This window comes from Quercus robur, chromosome 3 (assembly GCF_932294415.1).
Source record: "Quercus robur chromosome 3, dhQueRobu3.1, whole genome shotgun sequence".
Classification (NCBI taxonomy): Eukaryota; Viridiplantae; Streptophyta; class Magnoliopsida; order Fagales; family Fagaceae; genus Quercus; species Quercus robur.
This window is the reverse complement of record NC_065536.1, coordinates 27,788,028-27,808,875: the sequence shown is the minus strand read 5'-3', so window position 1 is coordinate 27,808,875 and position 20,848 is coordinate 27,788,028. Positions and strand designations below refer to the sequence as shown.

Genomic DNA, 20,848 nt, shown 5'->3' with positions numbered 1-20,848 from the left:
TCGAGGTTCCCTCGGCGCCTGGATGCGTTGACGGAAAACATTCGCTCCCGGAATAAAACCCATTTTGGCAATGTATTCCATCGCAAAAACCGTCTGGTAGCCAGACTTAGAGGTATCCAAGTGGCCTTAGTTAGGAAACCCTTCGCCTATTTGTACTCGCTTGAGAGCCAGCTCACTCAGGAGTACAATATTGTACTCCATCAAGAATATTTATATTGGCGTCTCAAATCTCAAATCATGTGGTTAAATTATGAAGATGCCAATATTAAATATTTTCACCTCAAAACCATCCAATGACGCAGTCAGTCACGGGTGATTACTTTAAAAGATGGCACGGGATTATGGCTCATTGGAGAGCCACTAACCCATCACATTCACGTTGTGTTCAAAACATTGTTCCAGGCCTTATCTCCGTCTCGACGCATCACTCCTGGAAATGAGAGGCTCTGTTGTCCCAATAGTCCCTTCCTTACCCAAGCACAGGTTCTAACTAGGATTCCCCAACCTGATGAAATTCTTCAGACCCTTCAGGAACTCCCCCCCTTAAAGGCCCTTGGACCAGATGGCTATCATGCTCTCTTTTTCCAAACAAACTGGTTTAGTTTGGGCCCAAGCATCATTTAAGTTATTCAAGACATTTTTGAGCATCTCACTATCCCTCCTAACTGGGAGGTCACAAACTTGGTCCTTATTTCGAAAGTTGCCCACCCCGAATTGATCACTCAATTTCGTTCTAGCAGTATCTACAATACCCTCTACAAATTACTATCTCGTATTATTGAGCATCGACTCAAACCCTACATGGCAGAAGCCATCAATCCATGTCAAGCGGGATTTGTGTCGGGCCGTCGTACGAGCAATAATATAATCATCATTTAGGAGGTTATTCGGACTCTAATTTCTCGACGGGGTCAGACGAGGTACGTTGCACTTAAACTGGATCTCGAAAAAGCGTATGATCGTCTCGAGTGGTCCTTTATCCAGGAAACCCTTGAATTTTTTCAGGTGCCTCCTAACCTCATTGCCCTCATCATGAATATGATCTCCTCTACTCGATTCCATATTCTATGGAATGGATCCCCTCTCCCAGAAGTGGTGTCCAGTCGGGGCATCCGACAGGGTGACCCTCTCTCCCTGTACCTGTTTATCCTTTGCTTGGAGAGACTGTTCATGATAAACTTATCCACCCGATAAACTTCAGAACTGGGGTCCGCCTCTCGCACCTATTTTTTGCCGATGGCATTTTCTTGTTTACGAGAGCCATAGCTAGGGATTGTAAGAATCTTAGCAGACTTTTACTAGATTTCTATGAGTCGTCCGGCCAGCTCATGAGTGCCACCAAGTCGAAAACTTGGTTCTCTCCCCGCACCCCTAGGCGTATAAAAGAACAAGTGGCTGGAATCCTTGGCCTCCCCACCTCGGACCGCATGGGAACCTATCTTGGAATGCCCATTTTTACCACTCGTCGAATTGCTAGCTCCTATCAATATTTGGTGGATAATATCCATAAGCGAATAGAAGGATGGCAAGCCAAGTATCTTTCGATGGCTAGCCGGGCCACCCTCATCAAAGCTTCTGTCACCTCTGTCCCGATATACGCTATGCAAACCACGCTTCTCCCTCAAAAGATCTGCCACCACATAGATAAATTGAGCTGTCACCTCCTCTGGGGAGACATCGACCATCACAGGGGATGCCACACTGTTAACTGGGAGATAGTCACGCTTCCCAAAGAGGCTGGAGGGTTGGGCATATCCTCCACCCGGCATAGAAACCAGGCTATCCTCATGAACCAGGCCTGGTGCCTCTATTCCAATCCCACTTCGTTCTGGGCCTGGGTCCTTAAAGCTAAATATTTTCCACATGCTACCGTGTTTACTAGTCCCCGAACATCAAGAGGATCCCATATTTGGACTGCTCTCTCACTAGGGGCCAAGTTGCTTCTTGAAGGTATGCGGTGGGTTGTAGGAGACGGACAGACTATTCGAATTTGGAAAGACCATTGGCTTCCTAATGGCTCCCTACGTAGTTACATTAAGGGTCCACTCCTCCCCCAAGAGGAAGACCGCCGGGTCAACTCACTATGTTCAAATCAGGCTTGGTCTTTCGACTCACTTAACCTCCCTCTCTCCCCCCAGCTCCAAGACCTTCTTCTAGGTATTCCGGTGGCCCGCTTTGCTAGCCTTACTGACTCCTTTCTATGGCCCCACAATAAGGGCACGTGTTCTGTCAAATCCGCGTCAAAATTTCTTTTTCATCACCAGCAGACCCCTTGGAACAAATCCCTTTGGAACTGGATATGGGCTTCCCCTTGCCCCAAAAAGATCCAAATTTTCCTCTGGAAGGCTCTGCGCTACCAACTCCCCACCAAAACATACCTATCATTTGGACGTCCGTCTGTGGATTCCCGCTGCCCTAGATGCCAGTCACCAGAAACGACTATACACATTCTTCGTGACTGTCCTTGGGCGAAAGAGGTCTGGCACCGATCCCCAGGTATCCTGCCCTTGTCCTTCTTCCAACTGCCGCTACAAGACTGGCTGCGATATAATGCTACGGTGGTTAGGGCTTCCTTACCCCACCACCCCCCATGGCAAGTCTATTTCCCCTTCACCTATTGGAAGCTTTGGTTAGCACGAAATGAAAGAATATTCAAGAACCAATCCCGCTCCCAACATAGCCTTATCTACTCCTCGGTACAAGTGGCGACAGAATTTCATTTCCTCGCCGGTACCACCAAACGACCCTTGGTCCTGGTTCCTTAGCTTATTAGTTGGCAAGTGCCCCCCTGCCCCTTTATTAAACTTAACACCGATGGTAGTGCCCTAGATAACCCTGGTCTGGCTGGAGCAGGGGGAGTATTACGCGCCCACTAGGGCCGATGGATCTTAGGATTCTCAGCTCATGTGGGCCTCGCAACAAACAATATGGCTGCGTTGGCTGTGGTCAGACAGGGTCTGGCGATGGCGTGGAATACAGGCGTGAAGCTCCTTCAGCTGGAGCTAGATTCTAAAGTGGTCCTAACCTGGCTGACAAATAAAAATATAAACTATCCCATTAACATGCTGCCTTTGATTTGTGATTGCAGGAACCTCTTGGATCAGGAATGGGAAGTACACGTGTAACACGTGTACCGTGAGGCAAATGACTGTGCAGATGCTCTAGCAAAGCGGGGGACCCGCTAACGGAATCTGATGACTGTGTATAGCAAATGTCCCACTTTTGTTAATGTATCATATGTTAGGGACTTGATTGGCCTGGGGGAATCTCAGCTATATGCCCCCGGCATAGTTGTTGGTGTTGTATGAACGTAGTTTTCTTTAAATAAAACCTCCCGCTTTCCACCAAAAAAAAAAAAAAAAAATTTATAAATAAATGAAATGCAATTTATAATAGAAATTTATAATTTAACTAAAATGAAATTTAAAGTATAGACCAATAGATCTAATTTATCAAAAGTAAGATTACAACTTTACTAAATGATATGATTACTTTATACTCTAAACTTGCACAAATAAAACATTTATTTATCATATAACTGAATAAATTATAATTTTTAAAAGATAACTAATGAAAATATACTTAAACAATACAAATTAAATAAATTACTTGAAATATAAAAAAAAAAATCGGTACCAATGGAATTGGGAAAAATCAAACTAATTACAATATAAAAAAATTTACATAAAGTCACAAATGGGTTCACGTGATAATGGCTAGTGTCTAAACTCTTTTATCTATTGTTTTTTAATAAAAAGTACAGACTAGGTTTTTGTATTTTGAATTACAGTGAGTGCCTTTTTAATATATAATGTCTATTAGCTAATAATATGAGCCTTAATTTTTTTTTTTTTTTTTTTTTAAATCTAGGTTAAAGGTGAAACAAGTCTTAATTAAAATATAATATATATAAGAGGAGGTTTTCTTTTAGTTGGAGATCTTAAGTGACTATCTTAGATGTCTATATGTCCCGTACTTATATATGTTTTGTTAGTTTTGGCTAAAAATAGAAGAATTCTTGTTAAGAGGTGCTCTTTAAACAATTGTTAGTAAATTATTTTAAGAAAATTTCAACACAATTTTATTAGTAATTAAGAAATATTAAAAGTAATAAAAAAATATTGTTGTTTTATTTTTTTCCATAATTGTTTTTTTAAAATTTACTAAATCAACTTTTAGTACATCATTATCATTAACTTCAAAAAAAGAGGTGATTATTGCATGAGCTGTTGGAAGCAACTAATGCTTCGACAGGATAGAAGGTATGCGTTCATCATTTGATATGATTGATGAGCATTTTTTGAGAATCTACCAATCTTCAGGAAGATTTTCTGTGAGTGCGCGTTTGGAGAGGCTTGAAACTTTAAAATGACATATTTTACTGTTTAGTTTATTTTTATTATTTTTTATGAGTTTTATTGTATTTTTTAATACTATTTATAAGATTCATTATATTATTTTAACTAATTTTTACTTTTATTTATAGTATTTTTAGTAATAAATTTTCAATTTTAATAAAATAAGTAGTATCTATATGGATTTTAAATTTTTAATCCTTTACTCCAGCAGCTTAACGAAGAAGATAATGCTGATTAGTGTGTGATCTGAATCATTTATGACTATGACTCTATGAGTAGGCAAACACTTTGTGGGAGTAAATTGTGTGCTTCTAAAGGCACTCCCTTGTGATGAGCTCACTTGCAAATGTGGGCCTTGTGGTAAAGTAAATTAGGCTAGAGGCCAACAACTTAGAGGGAACAATGTGATTTTTGGACCCAATATTTCTTGAGTATAAATTGCTCATTAATTTCTAATCCTATATAAAAAGTTGTTGTATGACCAAAGACCCAATAAATAAAAGAGTTACATCAACAACTAGGAGGTGGTAAGAAATTTTTGCTTGGGAGGGTCAAGGTAAAACTATTATACTGATTTGCAATTTAATGCAAAACTCAAAGTACAGTATAGCTATAACATAAGATTATTGTTAGAATTTTTTTGTCAGCGTAATTCTAATTAGCACTCAAAAATCAAAATACTAACAAGCTAGTCAACCAATTGAGCATCTTAAGTTTTTTTTTTTTTTTTTTTCTTGAGTTTCTCCTATTCTTTTGAAAAACTAACATTCATAGAAATCAAATATAAGTATACAAACAAAACTGTAGAAGAAGAAGAAGAAGAAGAAGTTGGTATCTCTCAATATTTGCTTAGCTTTAAATAAGAAAACTCATTGTTAAGGACGAGGGAGAAACTAATGAAAATGTGATTATGTGAGAGCATCTTATGGAAGAATTAGTGAAGAGAAATTGAAGAGAGAGCACCAGGTGATGAGGAGAGTCTTTTTAGTGGTTGTAAAATGGAAGGGGATATTGTAATAGTTTTGAGAAAGTAAAATTTAAGCACAATAACCTAAGTGTAATACATTAAGTTCTTCAATTTGATTCAAAAACACGTTTAGCATGACCAATAAAATACAAACAATGTTATTATTTTTAAAGATAATTAAATTCATTACATATGAATTTAATCAGACAATCTAATGTATTACACCTCAGTTTTATCATTTCAAAAAAATTGAATAACTAAAAACTAAAAAGATATAAATGTGCCTTTCATGCTTTAGAAAAGAATGGAAAAGACAAAAGGAGTTAATTTTTATGACTGCACAGTTGGGATTTGGGGTGGGTAGAATTTTATGAGAGACATATTGAAGAGGGGGGCAATCTTTTAATCTTGTGGGGGACCAGCTAAATCAAAATGATTGTGGCCTAGTTTTTCTTATAATTAGAGAGACTTTAAAATATTTTGGAGGGGCCCTGACCCCCCAATGCATAAGGTCCCCTGTGACAACAACCATTTAGAACTATCCAGAAGGAATTTAAAAAAATGTTGGTTCAATTAAGAATAAGTCATTTGAATGGATGCCTGTTCCAACAAAATATATATAAAGAAAATGAAAGAGAAGTGGATGTAATGCCAAATCTGGCCAACTAACCGAAGGTTCCAGGTCCGTTTAAAAATTAAAAAAAAATAAAAAATTCAAAGAACTTGAAAATTCGTACTTTTGATGGAAGATGAAAAGAAAACTATGGGTATTTTGGTGGAAACTGAAAACATTTCAGTTGATTTCAAGATATACTGCTTACCCAGCCATGCAAAACTTCTCGTAATTAAGCCACCTGGGATCATTTTTTTTTTTAATTTTTTATTTTGGAGAAAGAAGCAAGTTGGGACTTAAAATGTTGTTGAAATTAGAAGTTTGAATGGACGCCAAACCCAAGACCAGTTGACAAATCAAGGTTTCGGCTACTTGCTTGAAACATTGTAATAGAATTTTGACTAGAGTAGTATTATATTTCTTGAAATTTTTGTAATAAATTTTTACTTGAAATAAATTATGTTAATTATTCTAAGACAACACGAGCAAAATATCTTGTATGATATGAACATTTACGCTGACCTACATGTCATTCACGTGACATGTAGGACAAAATTTTATTTTTTATTATATAACTAGTAGGCAGTAGCTCATCTACGCAGTATTGCACAAAAAAAAAAAAAAAAAATTGACAACAAATATTTATATTTAATAAAAATTTAATTAATAATTATTAACATAATATACAAAAATTCAAATTAAAGAATTTTTAAAAAAACAACGTTTTTATTTTATTAAATATTTGCTTAGGGAATATAAAATCTAAATTAATTCATAATTTGTTTAATGTTGTGTTGCTTTATCCAAAAAGATGATGAATCCTGACTAACTCTTAAAACAAAATTAAAAAATATTATTAAAATGATGATATGAAAAAAATGCGAACTTTAAAAAATAATGTAAAAAATAAGAAGTTAAAAAAGCCAAATGCTTGTATTAATTGATTTCATTATATAGGAGCATATCACATACAATTTGCTAATTTGCAATCCCAATTATATGACATACTTGGCCTAACTAGAATCAACCATATTAAAAGTTCAAGTCACATCCACATTAGCAAAATTAACAGAATTATCTCGTATATGTTGGTTTGAGATCTTCACCACCATGAAGTAATGGAGAGAGAGAATGACAAGTTTTAGTCCATTTGATATCAATTTATTTGACATTTTATAGAAAGCTGGCTGAAGTATAGTTGTATTTAGGAAATTTTTTTTAAAAAAAAAAAATTATACATAAAATGATATTTTGTATAAAAAAAAAAGGAAAAGAAAAGAAAGAAGTAACACCTCAATTTTTCCATGTATTACTGATAGTGGAACTGCTAAATATGGCTTATTGGACACTTTTAACTATCAGATTAGGCCCCATATAATCTGTCAGTAAAGCATAAATGTCCATATTGAAAAATAAAGTGCTCAAGAGCAAGAAAATGCCCGTGTTTAAATATGCCATATAAGACGCCTTTACTATATTAGAATATAATGTGCTTCCTTCTGTAAGTCAAGTTTTGAACTTCTTGCCCTACGAAGGTGTGATCTGAGCGAGTTAGAATTCAAAGTTGACGACACCCATTGTTCTGAAAAGACTCGAAGAGCCACTCTTGCAATTTGAAGCGACAAACCTCAAACAAAAAAGCCAATTAATGCCAAACAGGCAAAAAGAAATAGAGGAAGTAAAGAGATAATGAATTTGGTTCAGGAGAGAGAAGAAGAATGTTTTTATATGTAGGAGTTAAGTTCAAATAAATTTTTTTGGATTAATTTAAAAAAAAAAACTATATATATATATTTTAAAGACTATTTTTAATGTGAAAAAATTGGCCAAAGGTGCAATTGCCACGTTTTGATTTTTTAACTCTTAATGGCCAGCGTACTTGATGAAAGTGGACGGAAAGACCAGTACTGGAAATAGATGTAAAATGAAGTGTCCGTTTGACCAATATTATTTTTGTCAATTTATTTTACTATTCAGTTTATTTTTACTATTATTTATTAGTCTCACTATATTTTTTTTTGTATTATTCATGGGTCTCACTGTACTGTTTTAGCTAATTTTTATCTTTATCTATAGTACTTTCAGCAAAAAGTTTTCAGTTTTAGCAAAATAAATGTTCGTTTGGCAAAAATTATTTTTGCTAACTTATTTTACTATTCAGCTTATTTTTTCTACTATTCATGGATCTCACTGCACTTTTTAGTATTATTTATAGGTCTCACTATATTATTTCAGCTAACTTTTACCTTTATTTATAGTACATTCAATAAAAAGTTTTCAGTTTCAGCAAAATAAACGGATTTTAAACGGACCCTTGAGTGGATCCCATACGTACCAAAGAAATGAAATGAAAAACTTGAAGTATGCGAACAAACACAAAATGAAGCACACCTTCATCTATCTTTTATTACATATGAAGCAAACACCTTCATCTATCTTTATTACACATGGTGGCACGTGCCACAAAACAAATGGCCAATACTAGCGAACGAAAAAATGGAGCTCTTAACAGATACAGCAGTAGTCTTATTATTGCAATCATTACCCGAGGACACAAATCTTATGAATCTTCTTAATTATTAATAGGCCAATCAACAATAAGATCATAGATCGATGTTTGATCAATATTCTAGCGATTCATGCTTCCTTGGAACACTGGAGCTGTTGTAGCCATCACTCCACCAGTTCGTTGCTCCACATTTCCTTTCCAGCCTAAACAATTTCCCAAAAAAAAAAAAAAAAATCAAAACTCACCCTCAATAGTAACCCTAGAAGATATATTATACAACCAGTTATTATTATTATTTTTTTGGACTTTATTTCATTTTATATTATTCATAGGTATATATTTTTTGATCTTATTATTTATAGGTATATATCCACACTTATTTTTATTACAAAACCAGTCTAAGTGTGTGAGTGTTTTTTTTTTTAAATATTAATAATGTGGTAAATTAATTCACTCATCCTCAATAGGAATAAAACCATTTTCAATTTACTTGCAATACGACCTTTGTATTTTTATGCATGACTATATATGTCATTTGGGTCAATAATCAATATAAAAGAGTGTGAAACTTATTTAGAAACTACGTTTTGAAAATATAATTAAACCTTATAACATATTGTAATTTTTCTTCTTTGATGTTATATATTTCTACCTACAACTTATCATAGGTCCAAGATTTGAAAGGAATTTTTTTTTTCAATTACTTGTAAACAAAAAAGAAAAGAGAAGAGAAAAGAGAAGAGAAAAGAGAAGAGGAGAAGAGAAGTGTGTTTTTTTCAACCTATGGTCATGTCGAATCCGCGGGCTTCAAGCTCACGATACTCTTGGCATAAGGCACATGGCTCGCAGCAGAAATGAACCAAGCAATCCCCACAAGGCCTCTCCTCTAACATGTACTGCTGCCTGATTTTTGTGCGATAGGGGTACGAGTACAAGCATCCACAACCAATCAAATTGGCAATTAGTGCGTAAACTACTTCACTAAATCCAGTAGCTGCAACACAAATCACCATGCCACACTCTTAAAAATCAACACCACCAAAAACCATCACCGTCCAATTGATATATATTCACTGTATACTTACATTTTGATCCTTTATCAACAATATCTGCAATTCGACCAAAGGTAATGCATGGGCACCAGCATGTCAGGCAACCTGTGAAAAATACCGAGCAACACTGTAGCATTTAAGTTTTGTAAAAGCATAGGAATAATGAGAGCGTCTCTTATATAGTAATATTTTTCAGAACTTTTGTTCTTACAATTATTGATATGAGTTGTTATGTTGGGACTAATATTACTTTCATCTAGATTTATCGTTGACATAATTTTTATTACATAACAACTGTGTCATGTTATGGAAAAAAAATTGTAAAAAGTGTTAGTGTTCGGTGTTTCACTGATGCCTTATAGGGTGTCACGCCAAAGTGTTAAGCTATATCTTACAATTTGAGACGTCATGGCAGCAGTCATAGAGGCCAGAGGACCAAGGGACTGGAGCTTGAAATGAAGCTTGCTGGGAATTCTCGTGGTATTGGCTTGTCGAGTTCATTGGAACACCAGTCACGGTGGCCTGAGCAAATGGTGGTGGCGCATGGGAGTACTGCTCTGTTGAACTTGGGTTTGATGAATACATGATGAGTTAGTAAATGGGACTGCGTATTGATTTGAACAAAGAGGGTTTAAAGGCTGAAAGAATTATGAGGAGGCGATACTTAGATAGGGGTATATATATATGTATATATATAATGGTGGTTAGTGGTGGAGGAAATGCTGGGATTCGTTTTTTCCGTATGAGTAAGGATTAAGAAATGGTGACTACAGAATGTTCATGTTTTACAAGTCAAGCGCAGCCATGGTTGAAACTCTGCTTTTTTTACTTTTGAATCACGAAGAAAAGTTCAGTAAACCATATTATATTGTACACAGGGACAGGACAGTTGAGGATTAATTATTGTGAGAATTATCGTAGAGCTAGGGACTATGTCCACCCTTGTATGAGATCTCCACAGTAAACTGCTTTATTTTTGAGGGGGATAAAATTTAAAGTAGACGGATCCATTCAATTGAAGCCAATCATAAGAGACAGTACTAAGGAAAGGGATGGTCTAGCGTACTAACAAACGACTAGTAGAACAGATTGTATCCTGGACGGAGGGGTAGGAAGACGGACGGACCCTCCATAATGGACGGATTCCAACTAAATGGATGCAAGGGAGACGGGTAATGAAGCAATATGGCATCTACGTAGCCTAAGTGGTCTCCAAGAAACCTCATATGAAAATGCCTTGTGTCTCATGATTAACCCTAACTCAACAAAGTCTCTACATGGAAAGGATCCCATAAAATACGTGTATTAATGAGAATCTTCCCCACAAGGAAATGCCTTTGCCTCCAAGAAACAAAGGTCGGTTCTACACTACTATAAAAACTCAAAGCCCTCAGAAGTTAAGGTACGCATAATTCTCTCAGCTTTGGTGCTCTAGAGTTGTAGAAATTCTCTCTAACTTAACCCTCAGAGGGTATTTGACTGGTACTACACCGGTACTCTTTGCAAGGTCTTCTTTGTCTTTGTTTCGTAGGTTCTATCTAGAGCATGTGAGGATTATGCAGCTCACTAACGATTTTTGGCATCATTAGTTGGCATCGTCTGTGGGAAAGAAAACAATAGTAGCCATATTACCACTTCTCAGACAAAGAGTTGTATGGTACTCACTCGCTCAATGGCAACCAACAATAATAATGGAGATGAACCACACACAATTTCCCTTGAAAGACAGGTACAGACCCTAGCCATGGCTGTGGAATGCCTTACTAAGCAAAACCATGACCTGGAGGAAGAGCTGTGCCAAAGGGATGTTGGGCCCAACAGTCACGGAGAAGAGCAAGAGGGCACCAGCATTGAAAGGACGGACTGAGAAGGACCAAAAGGCAGCAATGCCTTGAGCAGACAAGAGTGACAAGTTATCAATCATCCATTCGTCGCAGATATGGCACCACCACATATGGTCGCAGAGATGCAGATGATGAAGGAAAGGATGGAATTCATGATGAATGCCCTCAAGGTGCAGGTGTCAAACTACCTTGACGAGCTGGTCTGCCAGATGGACTCGCCATTTACAACACCCATCACTTTATGCCCCCTTCCTGCAAAGTTTCGTATGCCGTAGATAGAAGCCTATGACGGGTTAAAGGATCTCTTGGACCACTTAGAGTCTTTCAAAACCTTCATGCACTTATAAGGTGTTTCAGACGAGATTATATGCCGATCCTTCCCAACTACATTGAAAGGTCCCGTTAGGATATGGTTTAGCAGATTGACATCTAACTTCATCGGTACCTTCAAAGAGCTAAGTGCATAGTTTGCGTCGCACTTCATAAAGGGGCACAAGTACAAGAAATCCACTGCATGCCTGATGAGCATCAAACAGCGAGAAGACAAGACGCTGAGGTCCTACATAACATGTTTCAATAAGGAAGCTCTTTCGATAGAAGAAGTTAATGACAAGATACTTGTTGCTGCATTCACCAACGGTTTGCGAAAGGGGAAGTTTTTGTTCTCCTTATATAAGAATGACCTAAAGACCATGTCAGATGTGCTTTATCGAGCTACTAAGTACATGAATGCAGAGGATGCGTTGCTGGCTTGAGAGGAGAAACCCAAGAAGAGGGAAAAGCAAGAAGATGCACGACAGGACCGAAGACAAAAAATGATTAGAACCGGAGACCAACGGGAGGATAAGTGCTCTAAACCCCCTACTAGAAGGTTCACCAACTTTATCTCACTGACTGCCCCGATTGATCATGTATTGATGCAGATCAAGGATGATACGACCTTGACATAGCCTGGCAAATTGAAGGGAGATCCTAACAAGAGGTCCAGAGACAAGTATTGCCGTTTTCATTGAGATCATGGTCACTACACGTCTAAATGCAATGACTTGACAGATTGAAGCTCTAATCAGACAAGAAAAACTACAACGATTCGTCAGCAAGGAAAGGGTTGACCCACCATAGGAGCATGTCGCAAGAAGAGATAATGAGTGCCATAGGCCATTCTTAGGAGACATAAGGATGATTGTAGGAGGCACCATAGCTTTCGGTTCGTCTAGAAAGACACGTAAAACTTACCTAAGGATGGTTCAGAGTGTCCAACTGATAGGCTTCATTCCAAAGATGGCATTGATCGACAACCCTATAATTGGGTTTTCATAGGAAGACGCTCGACGTCTCCACCACCCACACGATGATGCAATCATTGTTAGCATATGGGTAGGGGATTACAACACTCACCGGGTCCTAGTTGATAATGGAAGCTCGACTAATATCCTCTATTACCCGACATTCCAGCAGATGAGGATCGAGAGAGAGCGACTCGTACTGACCAATGCACTGCTCGTCGAGTTTGGAGGAACGAAAGTATACCCCCTTGGTGTGGGCACATTGCCCGTAACGGTTGTCGATTGCCCTTAATAGATTACTAAGGATGTTACATTCTTTGTCATCGATTGTTTGTCTACTTACAATGCCATACTAGGTCGTCCTACCCTTAATTCATGGAAGGTCGTAACTTCGACCTATCATCTGATGATCAAGTTCCCTACTGAGCAATAACTGGTGTCTTGCTGTTGAGTCTTCCAAGATGTCAACCCACGGGAGGGGGTAGCTATCTTTAGAGCACGCCTTTTTTAATTCCGTGAAGTCTACGCACATCTTCCATTTTTCGTTGGCTTTCTTGACCATCATTACATTGGCTAGCCAATCGAGGTAGTACACTTCCTTGATGAATTTTGCATCTTGCAATTTGCGGACTTCTTCCGTTATAGTCTTGTCTTGCTCCTAAGCGAACACTCGCTTTTTCTGACGTAGAGGGGGAAAGGAGGGCGATACATTCAACCTGTGCACCATGACTGACGAGTTGATCCCGGGTATGTCTTCATGGCTTTAGGCAAAGATATCCTGGTTTTCTCTTAGGAATGTTGTGAGCGCTTGACGAACTAGCGGATTGGCGATGGTGCTAATCCTGGTCGTTCAATCAGGCCTGAAGTCATCGAAGAGTACCTCTTCCAACCCTTTAACAGGTTTTGCAACCATTCGTTATTTTTCTATGGTCATGGTCTGGAAGTGGTTGTCCATCTCCAGCATCGCTATGTAGCACTCGCATGCTGCTACTTGGTCTCTATGTACCTCTCCTACACTTGGAGGAGGACGGGGTGCTTTTCAGTGACGAGAACCTAACCTGTCATCACACCTTTTTCCTTCCTAGGACGGGGTGGAGGAGGTAGCTTGTTTGAATCAGTGGTCGCCTCAACGGTTGACCCCGTCACCACCTTGGGCTTTTTAGGAGGACGGTCAATCTTATTTGACAGTTTCCTCTTAGTGAATGGGTTAACCGGACTTGTCCCCTTCAGGGGCATGCCTTTCTACTTTTGCTTCTTCACCTGTACAATAGCTTGCTGATGGATGTAGGCCCTCCTCTTACCATCTTCCATTTCTGCATCAAGAGGGACGGAAAGAGGAAGTTAGATAAAATACTATAAATTGAAGGAAAAAGTGTGAGTGACGGACTTATGTTTGTGTGCTTGTTCGTCGTAGCGACAGGCGGTAGCAGTAGGCTTAGGACCTTCACAGTACCAATGAATGGTGTCCAAAGTAATAAGCTTTTGCCATGTCCTCTCCACCAACTTGATCCTAAGATCTTCTCCAAAAAACTCCATTGCTCAAGAGTAACCTCTGAACAGTCCTGAGCTGCAATAAGAGACGATTAGGCCAACGCATGAAACTAGAAATAGAAAACAGAGTTTAAACCAGACGGACACCTACCAGACAAGGGCATTATACCCCCAAGTTTTATCAATGGGCATGTTCTCCTGATCATCAGGGTGACACATCCAGTTGTCCCCCTAAATGAATAAGTACCGGCTCTTCCAGTTCTGTTGGAATTAGGAGTCTCGCACACTAGCCTAAGTGACGGCTTCCTCGGTAGGAAGCTGTACATCCCCCTAGACTAGAAGATTTCAGAAGGACGGCAGCAGTGGAAGAACTCCTCCACCATCAACTTACGTTCCCCGTTGCTCAAGACCCCATACAACACTTACGCTCCATGGAAGACTCTCCAGGCGTTTGGAGAGATCTGGGTGACGGCTAGCCCCAAGTATTGAAGTAAATGGCGGTGAAGAGCATTTAAAGGGAGCCTAAGTCCCACCTTAAACATCTGCTTGTACACTTCGACGTCTTCGACATCCTAGTAGTAACATTTTTCAAATTTTAAGGGTAGATGGATGGGGATGTTGGTGGGAATCTGATACCTCTTTTGAAGGGTCTCAAAGTATGGTCTTTTGATGATGGAGTTAAAGTCATTGACCGTCCGCATGAGGGGAAGGAGAAATTGCCTAAGACCGTCAGGACTTGTGACGAATCTAATAGGGGATTCAACATTTCCTATGTTTTCTTTGTTGTTTGAATCCCTACCTGAACCACTCTCTGATTCGTCCACATTCGAGTCCTCATCCTCTTCTGCGGAAGGTGAGTTGGTAGACAAAACCATTTCATCATAAGAGGTGCCGGAGTCATCTTGACCAGACGGATACACCTCATCGTAGCCCGCTCCTTTGCGGATACACGATTGCTCACTCGACGCTTCACTAGACATCTATCACCTACACGTGATGGATAAACTCCTAAGACTTTACAGGTCTGCATATGCGATGGGCATACAATATTTAAAGTAAATGACAAAAGAGAAATCTTAGTATAAGACGAAGGATACTTACAGTTGAACGATGCAAAGAGGCGACGGAAGTGGCGTAACAGACAGTCACGCTAAATTGATGGATGATAGTTTCTGGCAGGAGGCAGTAGTGCTCTGACACTAGAAATTTGTTGCGGAAAGTAAAAATGAAAGGGAGAAGTAACCTATATATAGAGGAAACGGTGCGGAAGACGAAAAGACGCTTCGGTCCTAGTGATCAACCACTAAAATTGTGCCACGTGCCCCCTGCATTAATGATCCTAAGCTAGCCTGCCAATCAAGATGCAACTCCCTAGAATTAAGTTAGACCGTCACTTTATGGGTTCGTCTATGTAACCAGGTGATAGAGCTATAGAGTGAAGGGGCAGCTGAAGGGGATAAAATTTAAAGTAGATGGATCCGTTCAACTGAAGCCAATCATAAGAGACGGTACTAAGGAAAGGGATGGTCTAGCGTACTAACAAACAACCGGTAGAATAAATCGTATCCCGGATGGAGGGTAGGAAGACAGACGAACCCTCCATATTGGACGGATTCTAACTAAACAGATGCAAGGGAGACAGGTAATGTAGCCATGTAGCATCTATGTGGCCTAAGTGGTCTCCAAGAAACCTCATATGAAAATGTCTTGTGCCTCACGATTAACCCTAAATCAACGAAGTCTCTACATGGAAAGAATCCCACAAAATACGTGTATTAATGAGGATCTTCCCCACAAGGAAACACCCTTGCCTCCAAGAAACAAAGGTCAGTTCTACACTACTATAAAAACCCAAAGCCCTCAAAAGTCAAGGTATGTGTAATTCTCCCAGTTCTGGCACTCTAGAGTTGTAAAAATTCTCTATAACTTAACTTTTGGAGGGTATTTGGCTGGTATTACACCGGTACTCTCTATAAGGTCTTCTTTGTCTTTGTTTCACAAGTTTTATCTAGAGCATGTGAGGACCCAAAGCCCTCAGAAGTCAAAGTATGTGTAATACTCCCAGCTCTGGCACTCTAGAGTTGTAGAAATTCTCTATAACTTAACTTTCAGAGGGTATTTAGCTAGTACCACACCGGTACTCTCTGTAAGGTCTTCTTTGTCTTTGTTTCACAAGTTTTGTCTAGAGCATGTGAGGATTGTGTAGCTCACTGACGATTTTTGGCATCATCAATTTTTATTTTTGTGCACGCGAATCTGAAAAGGGTTTGATAACCAATGTATCTGGGCCAATTCTATTTCTAGGACTAGAAGCCTCGTTCGTATAATAATACAAAGGAGAGTAGGATTCACTTGATCAGACCAAGACCATCTCCTAAACTAAGAAATGTGCAAGGGAGTCAAGACTTTGGTTTGGCATCTTTTGCGAGAGTGAGTTAGGCCTGAGAGAAGCCATGATTTGATCCGAACACAAGAGAGTTAGGGTACAAACTTGGGTCTTGTATCCTGTGCTTGATCGGTTTGGAGGGTTAGCCAATATCAGGATCTCATTATTCTATGGTAAATGATGTGGTCCATCTTTTGATGAGGTTTGAACTAGTCGATCACATAAAGGGAGACATCTTGTGATCTCGCTTGCTAATGAGGTTTTTGATAAGGAAAACCTTAAAACTAGGGTATATGTTTGCAAAATATTGGTTTTTGAAATGTGGAAAGTCGAGCAGGAATTTTGCAAAAGTTAAGGGGCTGTTTGGATGGCCTGTTTCCGTAACTCAATTCTCAGTTTTCATAACTCATAACTCAAAAATGGTGGGACCCATAGCAAAAAGGTTGTTTGGGAAGTCCATAACTCTGTTTCCATTACTCAATTCTCTGATTTTTGAGTTATGAGTTATGGAAACTGAAAACACATTTGGCTGTTTTTAGTTTCCATAACTCATAACTCAATGACAATATTGTAATTAAACATACATAGGGGACCCACAAACAGTACTCAGCCGCACCTTTTGACTTTTTTTTTTTTTTTCACTAGGTTCGATGAGTTTGGGTACTGAAGGAAAAAAAAAGAAAAAGAAAAAGTTGCACCAGGTGACAGGTATGGGGCCCACAAATAGTGTGAAAAATATTGAGTGATGGGAAGTGAGTAATGGTGCCAAACAAACATGGTATTTTAGAGTGATGAGTGACAAAAATTGAGAAACCAAAAAAAAGCATCCAAACACGGGCTTAGTTTTTGAAATTTATTATTTTTTACTAAAAAAAATCAGGAAATCAAAATTTTGGATAGAATTTTTGCATTTGGAAATTTTGAAAAAATTATGATTTTGTGGAAAATCAAGAAACTAGGATCAAAGCAGAATTTTGGATAAAGTTAATATGTTTTGAAAATGATGATTTTAATGAAAAACCAAGAAACAAGGATCAAAGTAAAATTTCAGACAAAATTTCTACACTTAAAAATATAAAATGAAGAATTTGTTTTTTTGGGTGAAAAATTAGAAAACCAGAATTTTGATATAATTTTTGCATTGGTTTATATGATTATGAAGGATGTATGCATGTATACATAGCTATGTTATATGAGAGGGGTTTAAGAACAATGTATTGTTTAAGTAGACAACGTCTACTCGGCTAATTGATCATAAACAACAACATGGTGGATGTGTATCAGTCAGCATGCCAACAACATTTTGGCAGTATTTCGGTAGAGTTCAATCCCATTTGCTCAAAGCTCTAGTGAGTAATATCTTTATGAAGTTCTTAGTCGTGAGACTCTTTAAGCAGTAATTCGTTGATGCTAATCAATTAGACATGCTAGTGCTACTATCCTGGAAGAACTCCTAGAGAACCACCACCTAGCTACTTTGGTGGTTTGATAGTAACCCCCACAGAGTTCTTAGTAGAAAGACGTTTGACAATAGCAATCTGTTGATGTCAATCAATCATATATCCTACAACCCTGGATGAACTCTATGAGACTCCCAAACTTCTAAAGACTACTCAAAAGAAGGAAAGCTGAAGCTAGGAAGCTCCTTTTAAGCATGGAAAGGCTTCCTTCGATGCTTGATGCCCAAATAGAGGGGTAGGAGGGCCTATTTATACATGCTTTCCTATATTTGCCCCTAACTTCTGAGGGCATTAAAATAGAGAAAATACGTTACCATTGGAAATTTAATAAAATCATCTTTCCAATGACACCAAGTTTGAGTTATTAGAGGTTGGTGTGAAAAGTTATGACTTCGAGAAGTTGGTGCGTCATAAATTTTTTTGATTATTGTAGTGAAAGTGCATGCATTTGCATGGAGGCCTTACTGAACTTGGAATTGAGCATGCCATACGCCATTGGAAAGCCTGTTACACATATTGTTTTTTATTTATTTTTTAATTTTTTTATGTACTTTGGTTGGAGCGTTTTGTATGATTTTCAGAATTTAAGCCTCCTAAAGTATTTTCGAGGGGTTTCACTGTAAGTGATTTTTGTGAGTTTTCTGATAAATTGGTTGTTTGGGGTTGAAGTTGAATATGATAAATTTTATTGTGTAAGCTTTCCAAAGATATGTGATTTTGCACAATTTGGAGATCATTTGGTCAGGTTTTGATTAAACCCTAAATTCAGTTGGGATTAGAGCATTCACATCCTAAAATTCTATTCCATCCTATTTTACCATCTCGAAAAGTTACTTTATCAATTATACCATACCATTTTACAATACATCAAACATCGCAAAACTCTATTTTTTTTCCCATTTTATTTAAATATTCTATTTTATTCCTTTTTTTACTATTTCTCTTTTTCTCTTCCTTTTCCTCTCTTTCTCCCTCAACCTCTAGCAAGGCCACAACAGATAAAACCAAAACAGTTCAACACACAGTCACCCCCATAGCCACCATGCCACCACCATGACACCACCAACACACAGTTACCCCCACATATCCCAGCACCACCCACTGGACCATCAAACCAAAACCAAAACCAAAACCACATTAAAAGAAAAAAAAAACCCATAAAGCATTAGTTCAAACCAAGCCAAAACCCCACCATTGAAGCCACCATCATACCAAACAAAAAAAAAAAAAAAAAATCACCATCGGAGCTACCAACGAAGCCACACACACAACATTGATCCACACCCAAAAACCCACCAATCTCCATCGAGAAACCCACCAATCTCCATGATCCAAACCCATGCCACCACTTGACCCATGATACACCGATCCACCTATCCAAACTTACCACTGGAACCACGACCCATCGGAGCAAACAACACGCATCACAATTGGAGCAAACCACACCCACATCGAAGCAAAACATCGAACCCATCAGAGCAAACAGCACACATCACGATTGGAGCAAACCACACCCACATCAGAGCAAACCCATCAGAGCAAAATATCGAAGCCACATCAGGACAAAATATCTAGACGTGGCCTGGGCTTGGTGTTGCTGGACGATGGTGGCCAACGGTGACCTGAGGGAGAGCAAAGGGTGAGCGAGAAATCACTGAGAGAAAGCAAAGGGATAGGGAGAAATCTGAAAGAGAGAGAGAGAGACGTGGAGGACAGAGTTGAGAGAGTGGGAGAGTCAAGAGACAAATGAGAGAGAAAAGGAATAAAATAATATTTTTGTTTTTACAATTGAGCTACAGTACGATTCTACATTTAGAATTGCACTATAGCACAATTGCAAATTTTTTTGCATTAGTCTACATTTACAATTCCGGATATAGTGGGGTTTTTGGGCTTTTATACTAAATTAAATCAACATATGGCATATGGCATTTCCAATATGAATGCTCTTAGGATTTCGGTTCTAGAAGCTTTTCTCATTTTTGTGACATTTTGTTCCTATTACATTCGATTTTGGCAATCCATTTATCAATTTAAAGGATTTGGATTAACCACACATTAGGAGTAGAATCGAATGATCGAATAGTTGGTCAAACTACATATTTTGCTTTGGAATTCCCATATTAGACCAAATTTAGCAAAGTGGAGGTGTTTGAGTGGGTTTTGCGGCCATATTTTGCATCTTGGGTGGAATTAAGGTTGTTTTCAATTTTTAGATTTTTCTTAGTTTTTGTGAACAACTGATAATTGGCTTCTAGAAGGGAAAAATGGGGTAGATGCCCATTCTTGCTTTAATGTGCTTGACTACAAGAAAGCGCAGTCAACAAATTCTATTGACATAAAGTGCCCATAAATCACCTCAACCGACCTTGGGATGTGGGTTGTAAGTAATCACCATGCTTCATGGGTAGATGCACTAGTCATTGGTCATTTCAATCGACCTCAAACAACAAAAAAGACCAAGAAACCATCATCGTTAAGTGTGGAAAGAGTTCTGAGCCCTATATATAAAAATGCCCTAAATTCCTTCTGTTAATAGCATTAGTATCTGGTTTGCTAAAGGTTAATTTTTAGGGCCAGTTTGGTAATATTGTTTTAATAATTATGTTTGTATTTTTTGAAAATACGTGTGGATGAAAAAATGTGTAAAAATATGTGTAATGTTGTTTAAAAATTGAAAATTGTTGCTCAAAATCACATATTCTATTCAATATGTGCAACAACCATATTCTATTCATAAGTCATACATTTAACATAATTGAGTTACATTATTCTTTTGACTCCAAATTAAATGTTTTGTCATAATTTTCAAAAACCCGTTTTATTTTTGTTGAGTTTTCTTCTTGAAAAATATAAGGACCGTAAAAAATTATACAACTTTT

The 20,848-nt window shown here is 38.2% G+C and overlaps 1 protein-coding gene across 1 annotated transcript; it reads right to left on the bottom strand.

Moving 5' to 3' along the window:
• Positions 1–8,312: 8,312 nt before the first annotated feature.
• Positions 8,313–10,197, bottom strand: LOC126720074 (protein PLANT CADMIUM RESISTANCE 3-like). The gene is made up of 4 exons (XM_050422532.1): positions 9,895–10,197; positions 9,533–9,604; positions 9,229–9,441; positions 8,313–8,650 (listed from the first exon to the last, which is right to left on the bottom strand). Exons 1-4 carry the CDS (start codon positions 10,082–10,084, stop codon positions 8,568–8,570), a joined length of 558 nt encoding a protein of 185 aa, XP_050278489.1. The 5' UTR covers positions 10,085–10,197; the 3' UTR covers positions 8,313–8,567.
• Positions 10,198–20,848: the final 10,651 nt, after the last annotated feature.

Excerpts from the sequence above, each read along its gene's own strand:
- LOC126720074 (XM_050422532.1), bottom strand. The coding sequence starts at position 10,084 with ATGTATTCATCAAACCCAAGTTCAACAGAGCAGTACTCCCATGCGCCA. Across the intron at positions 9,605-9,894 it reads CTGCCATGACGTCTCAAATT|GTTGCCTGACATGCTGGTGC; the intron begins GTAAGATATAGC and ends TATTTTTCACAG. Across the intron at positions 9,442-9,532 it reads TGTTGATAAAGGATCAAAAT|CTACTGGATTTAGTGAAGTA; the intron begins GTAAGTATACAG and ends TTTGTGTTGCAG.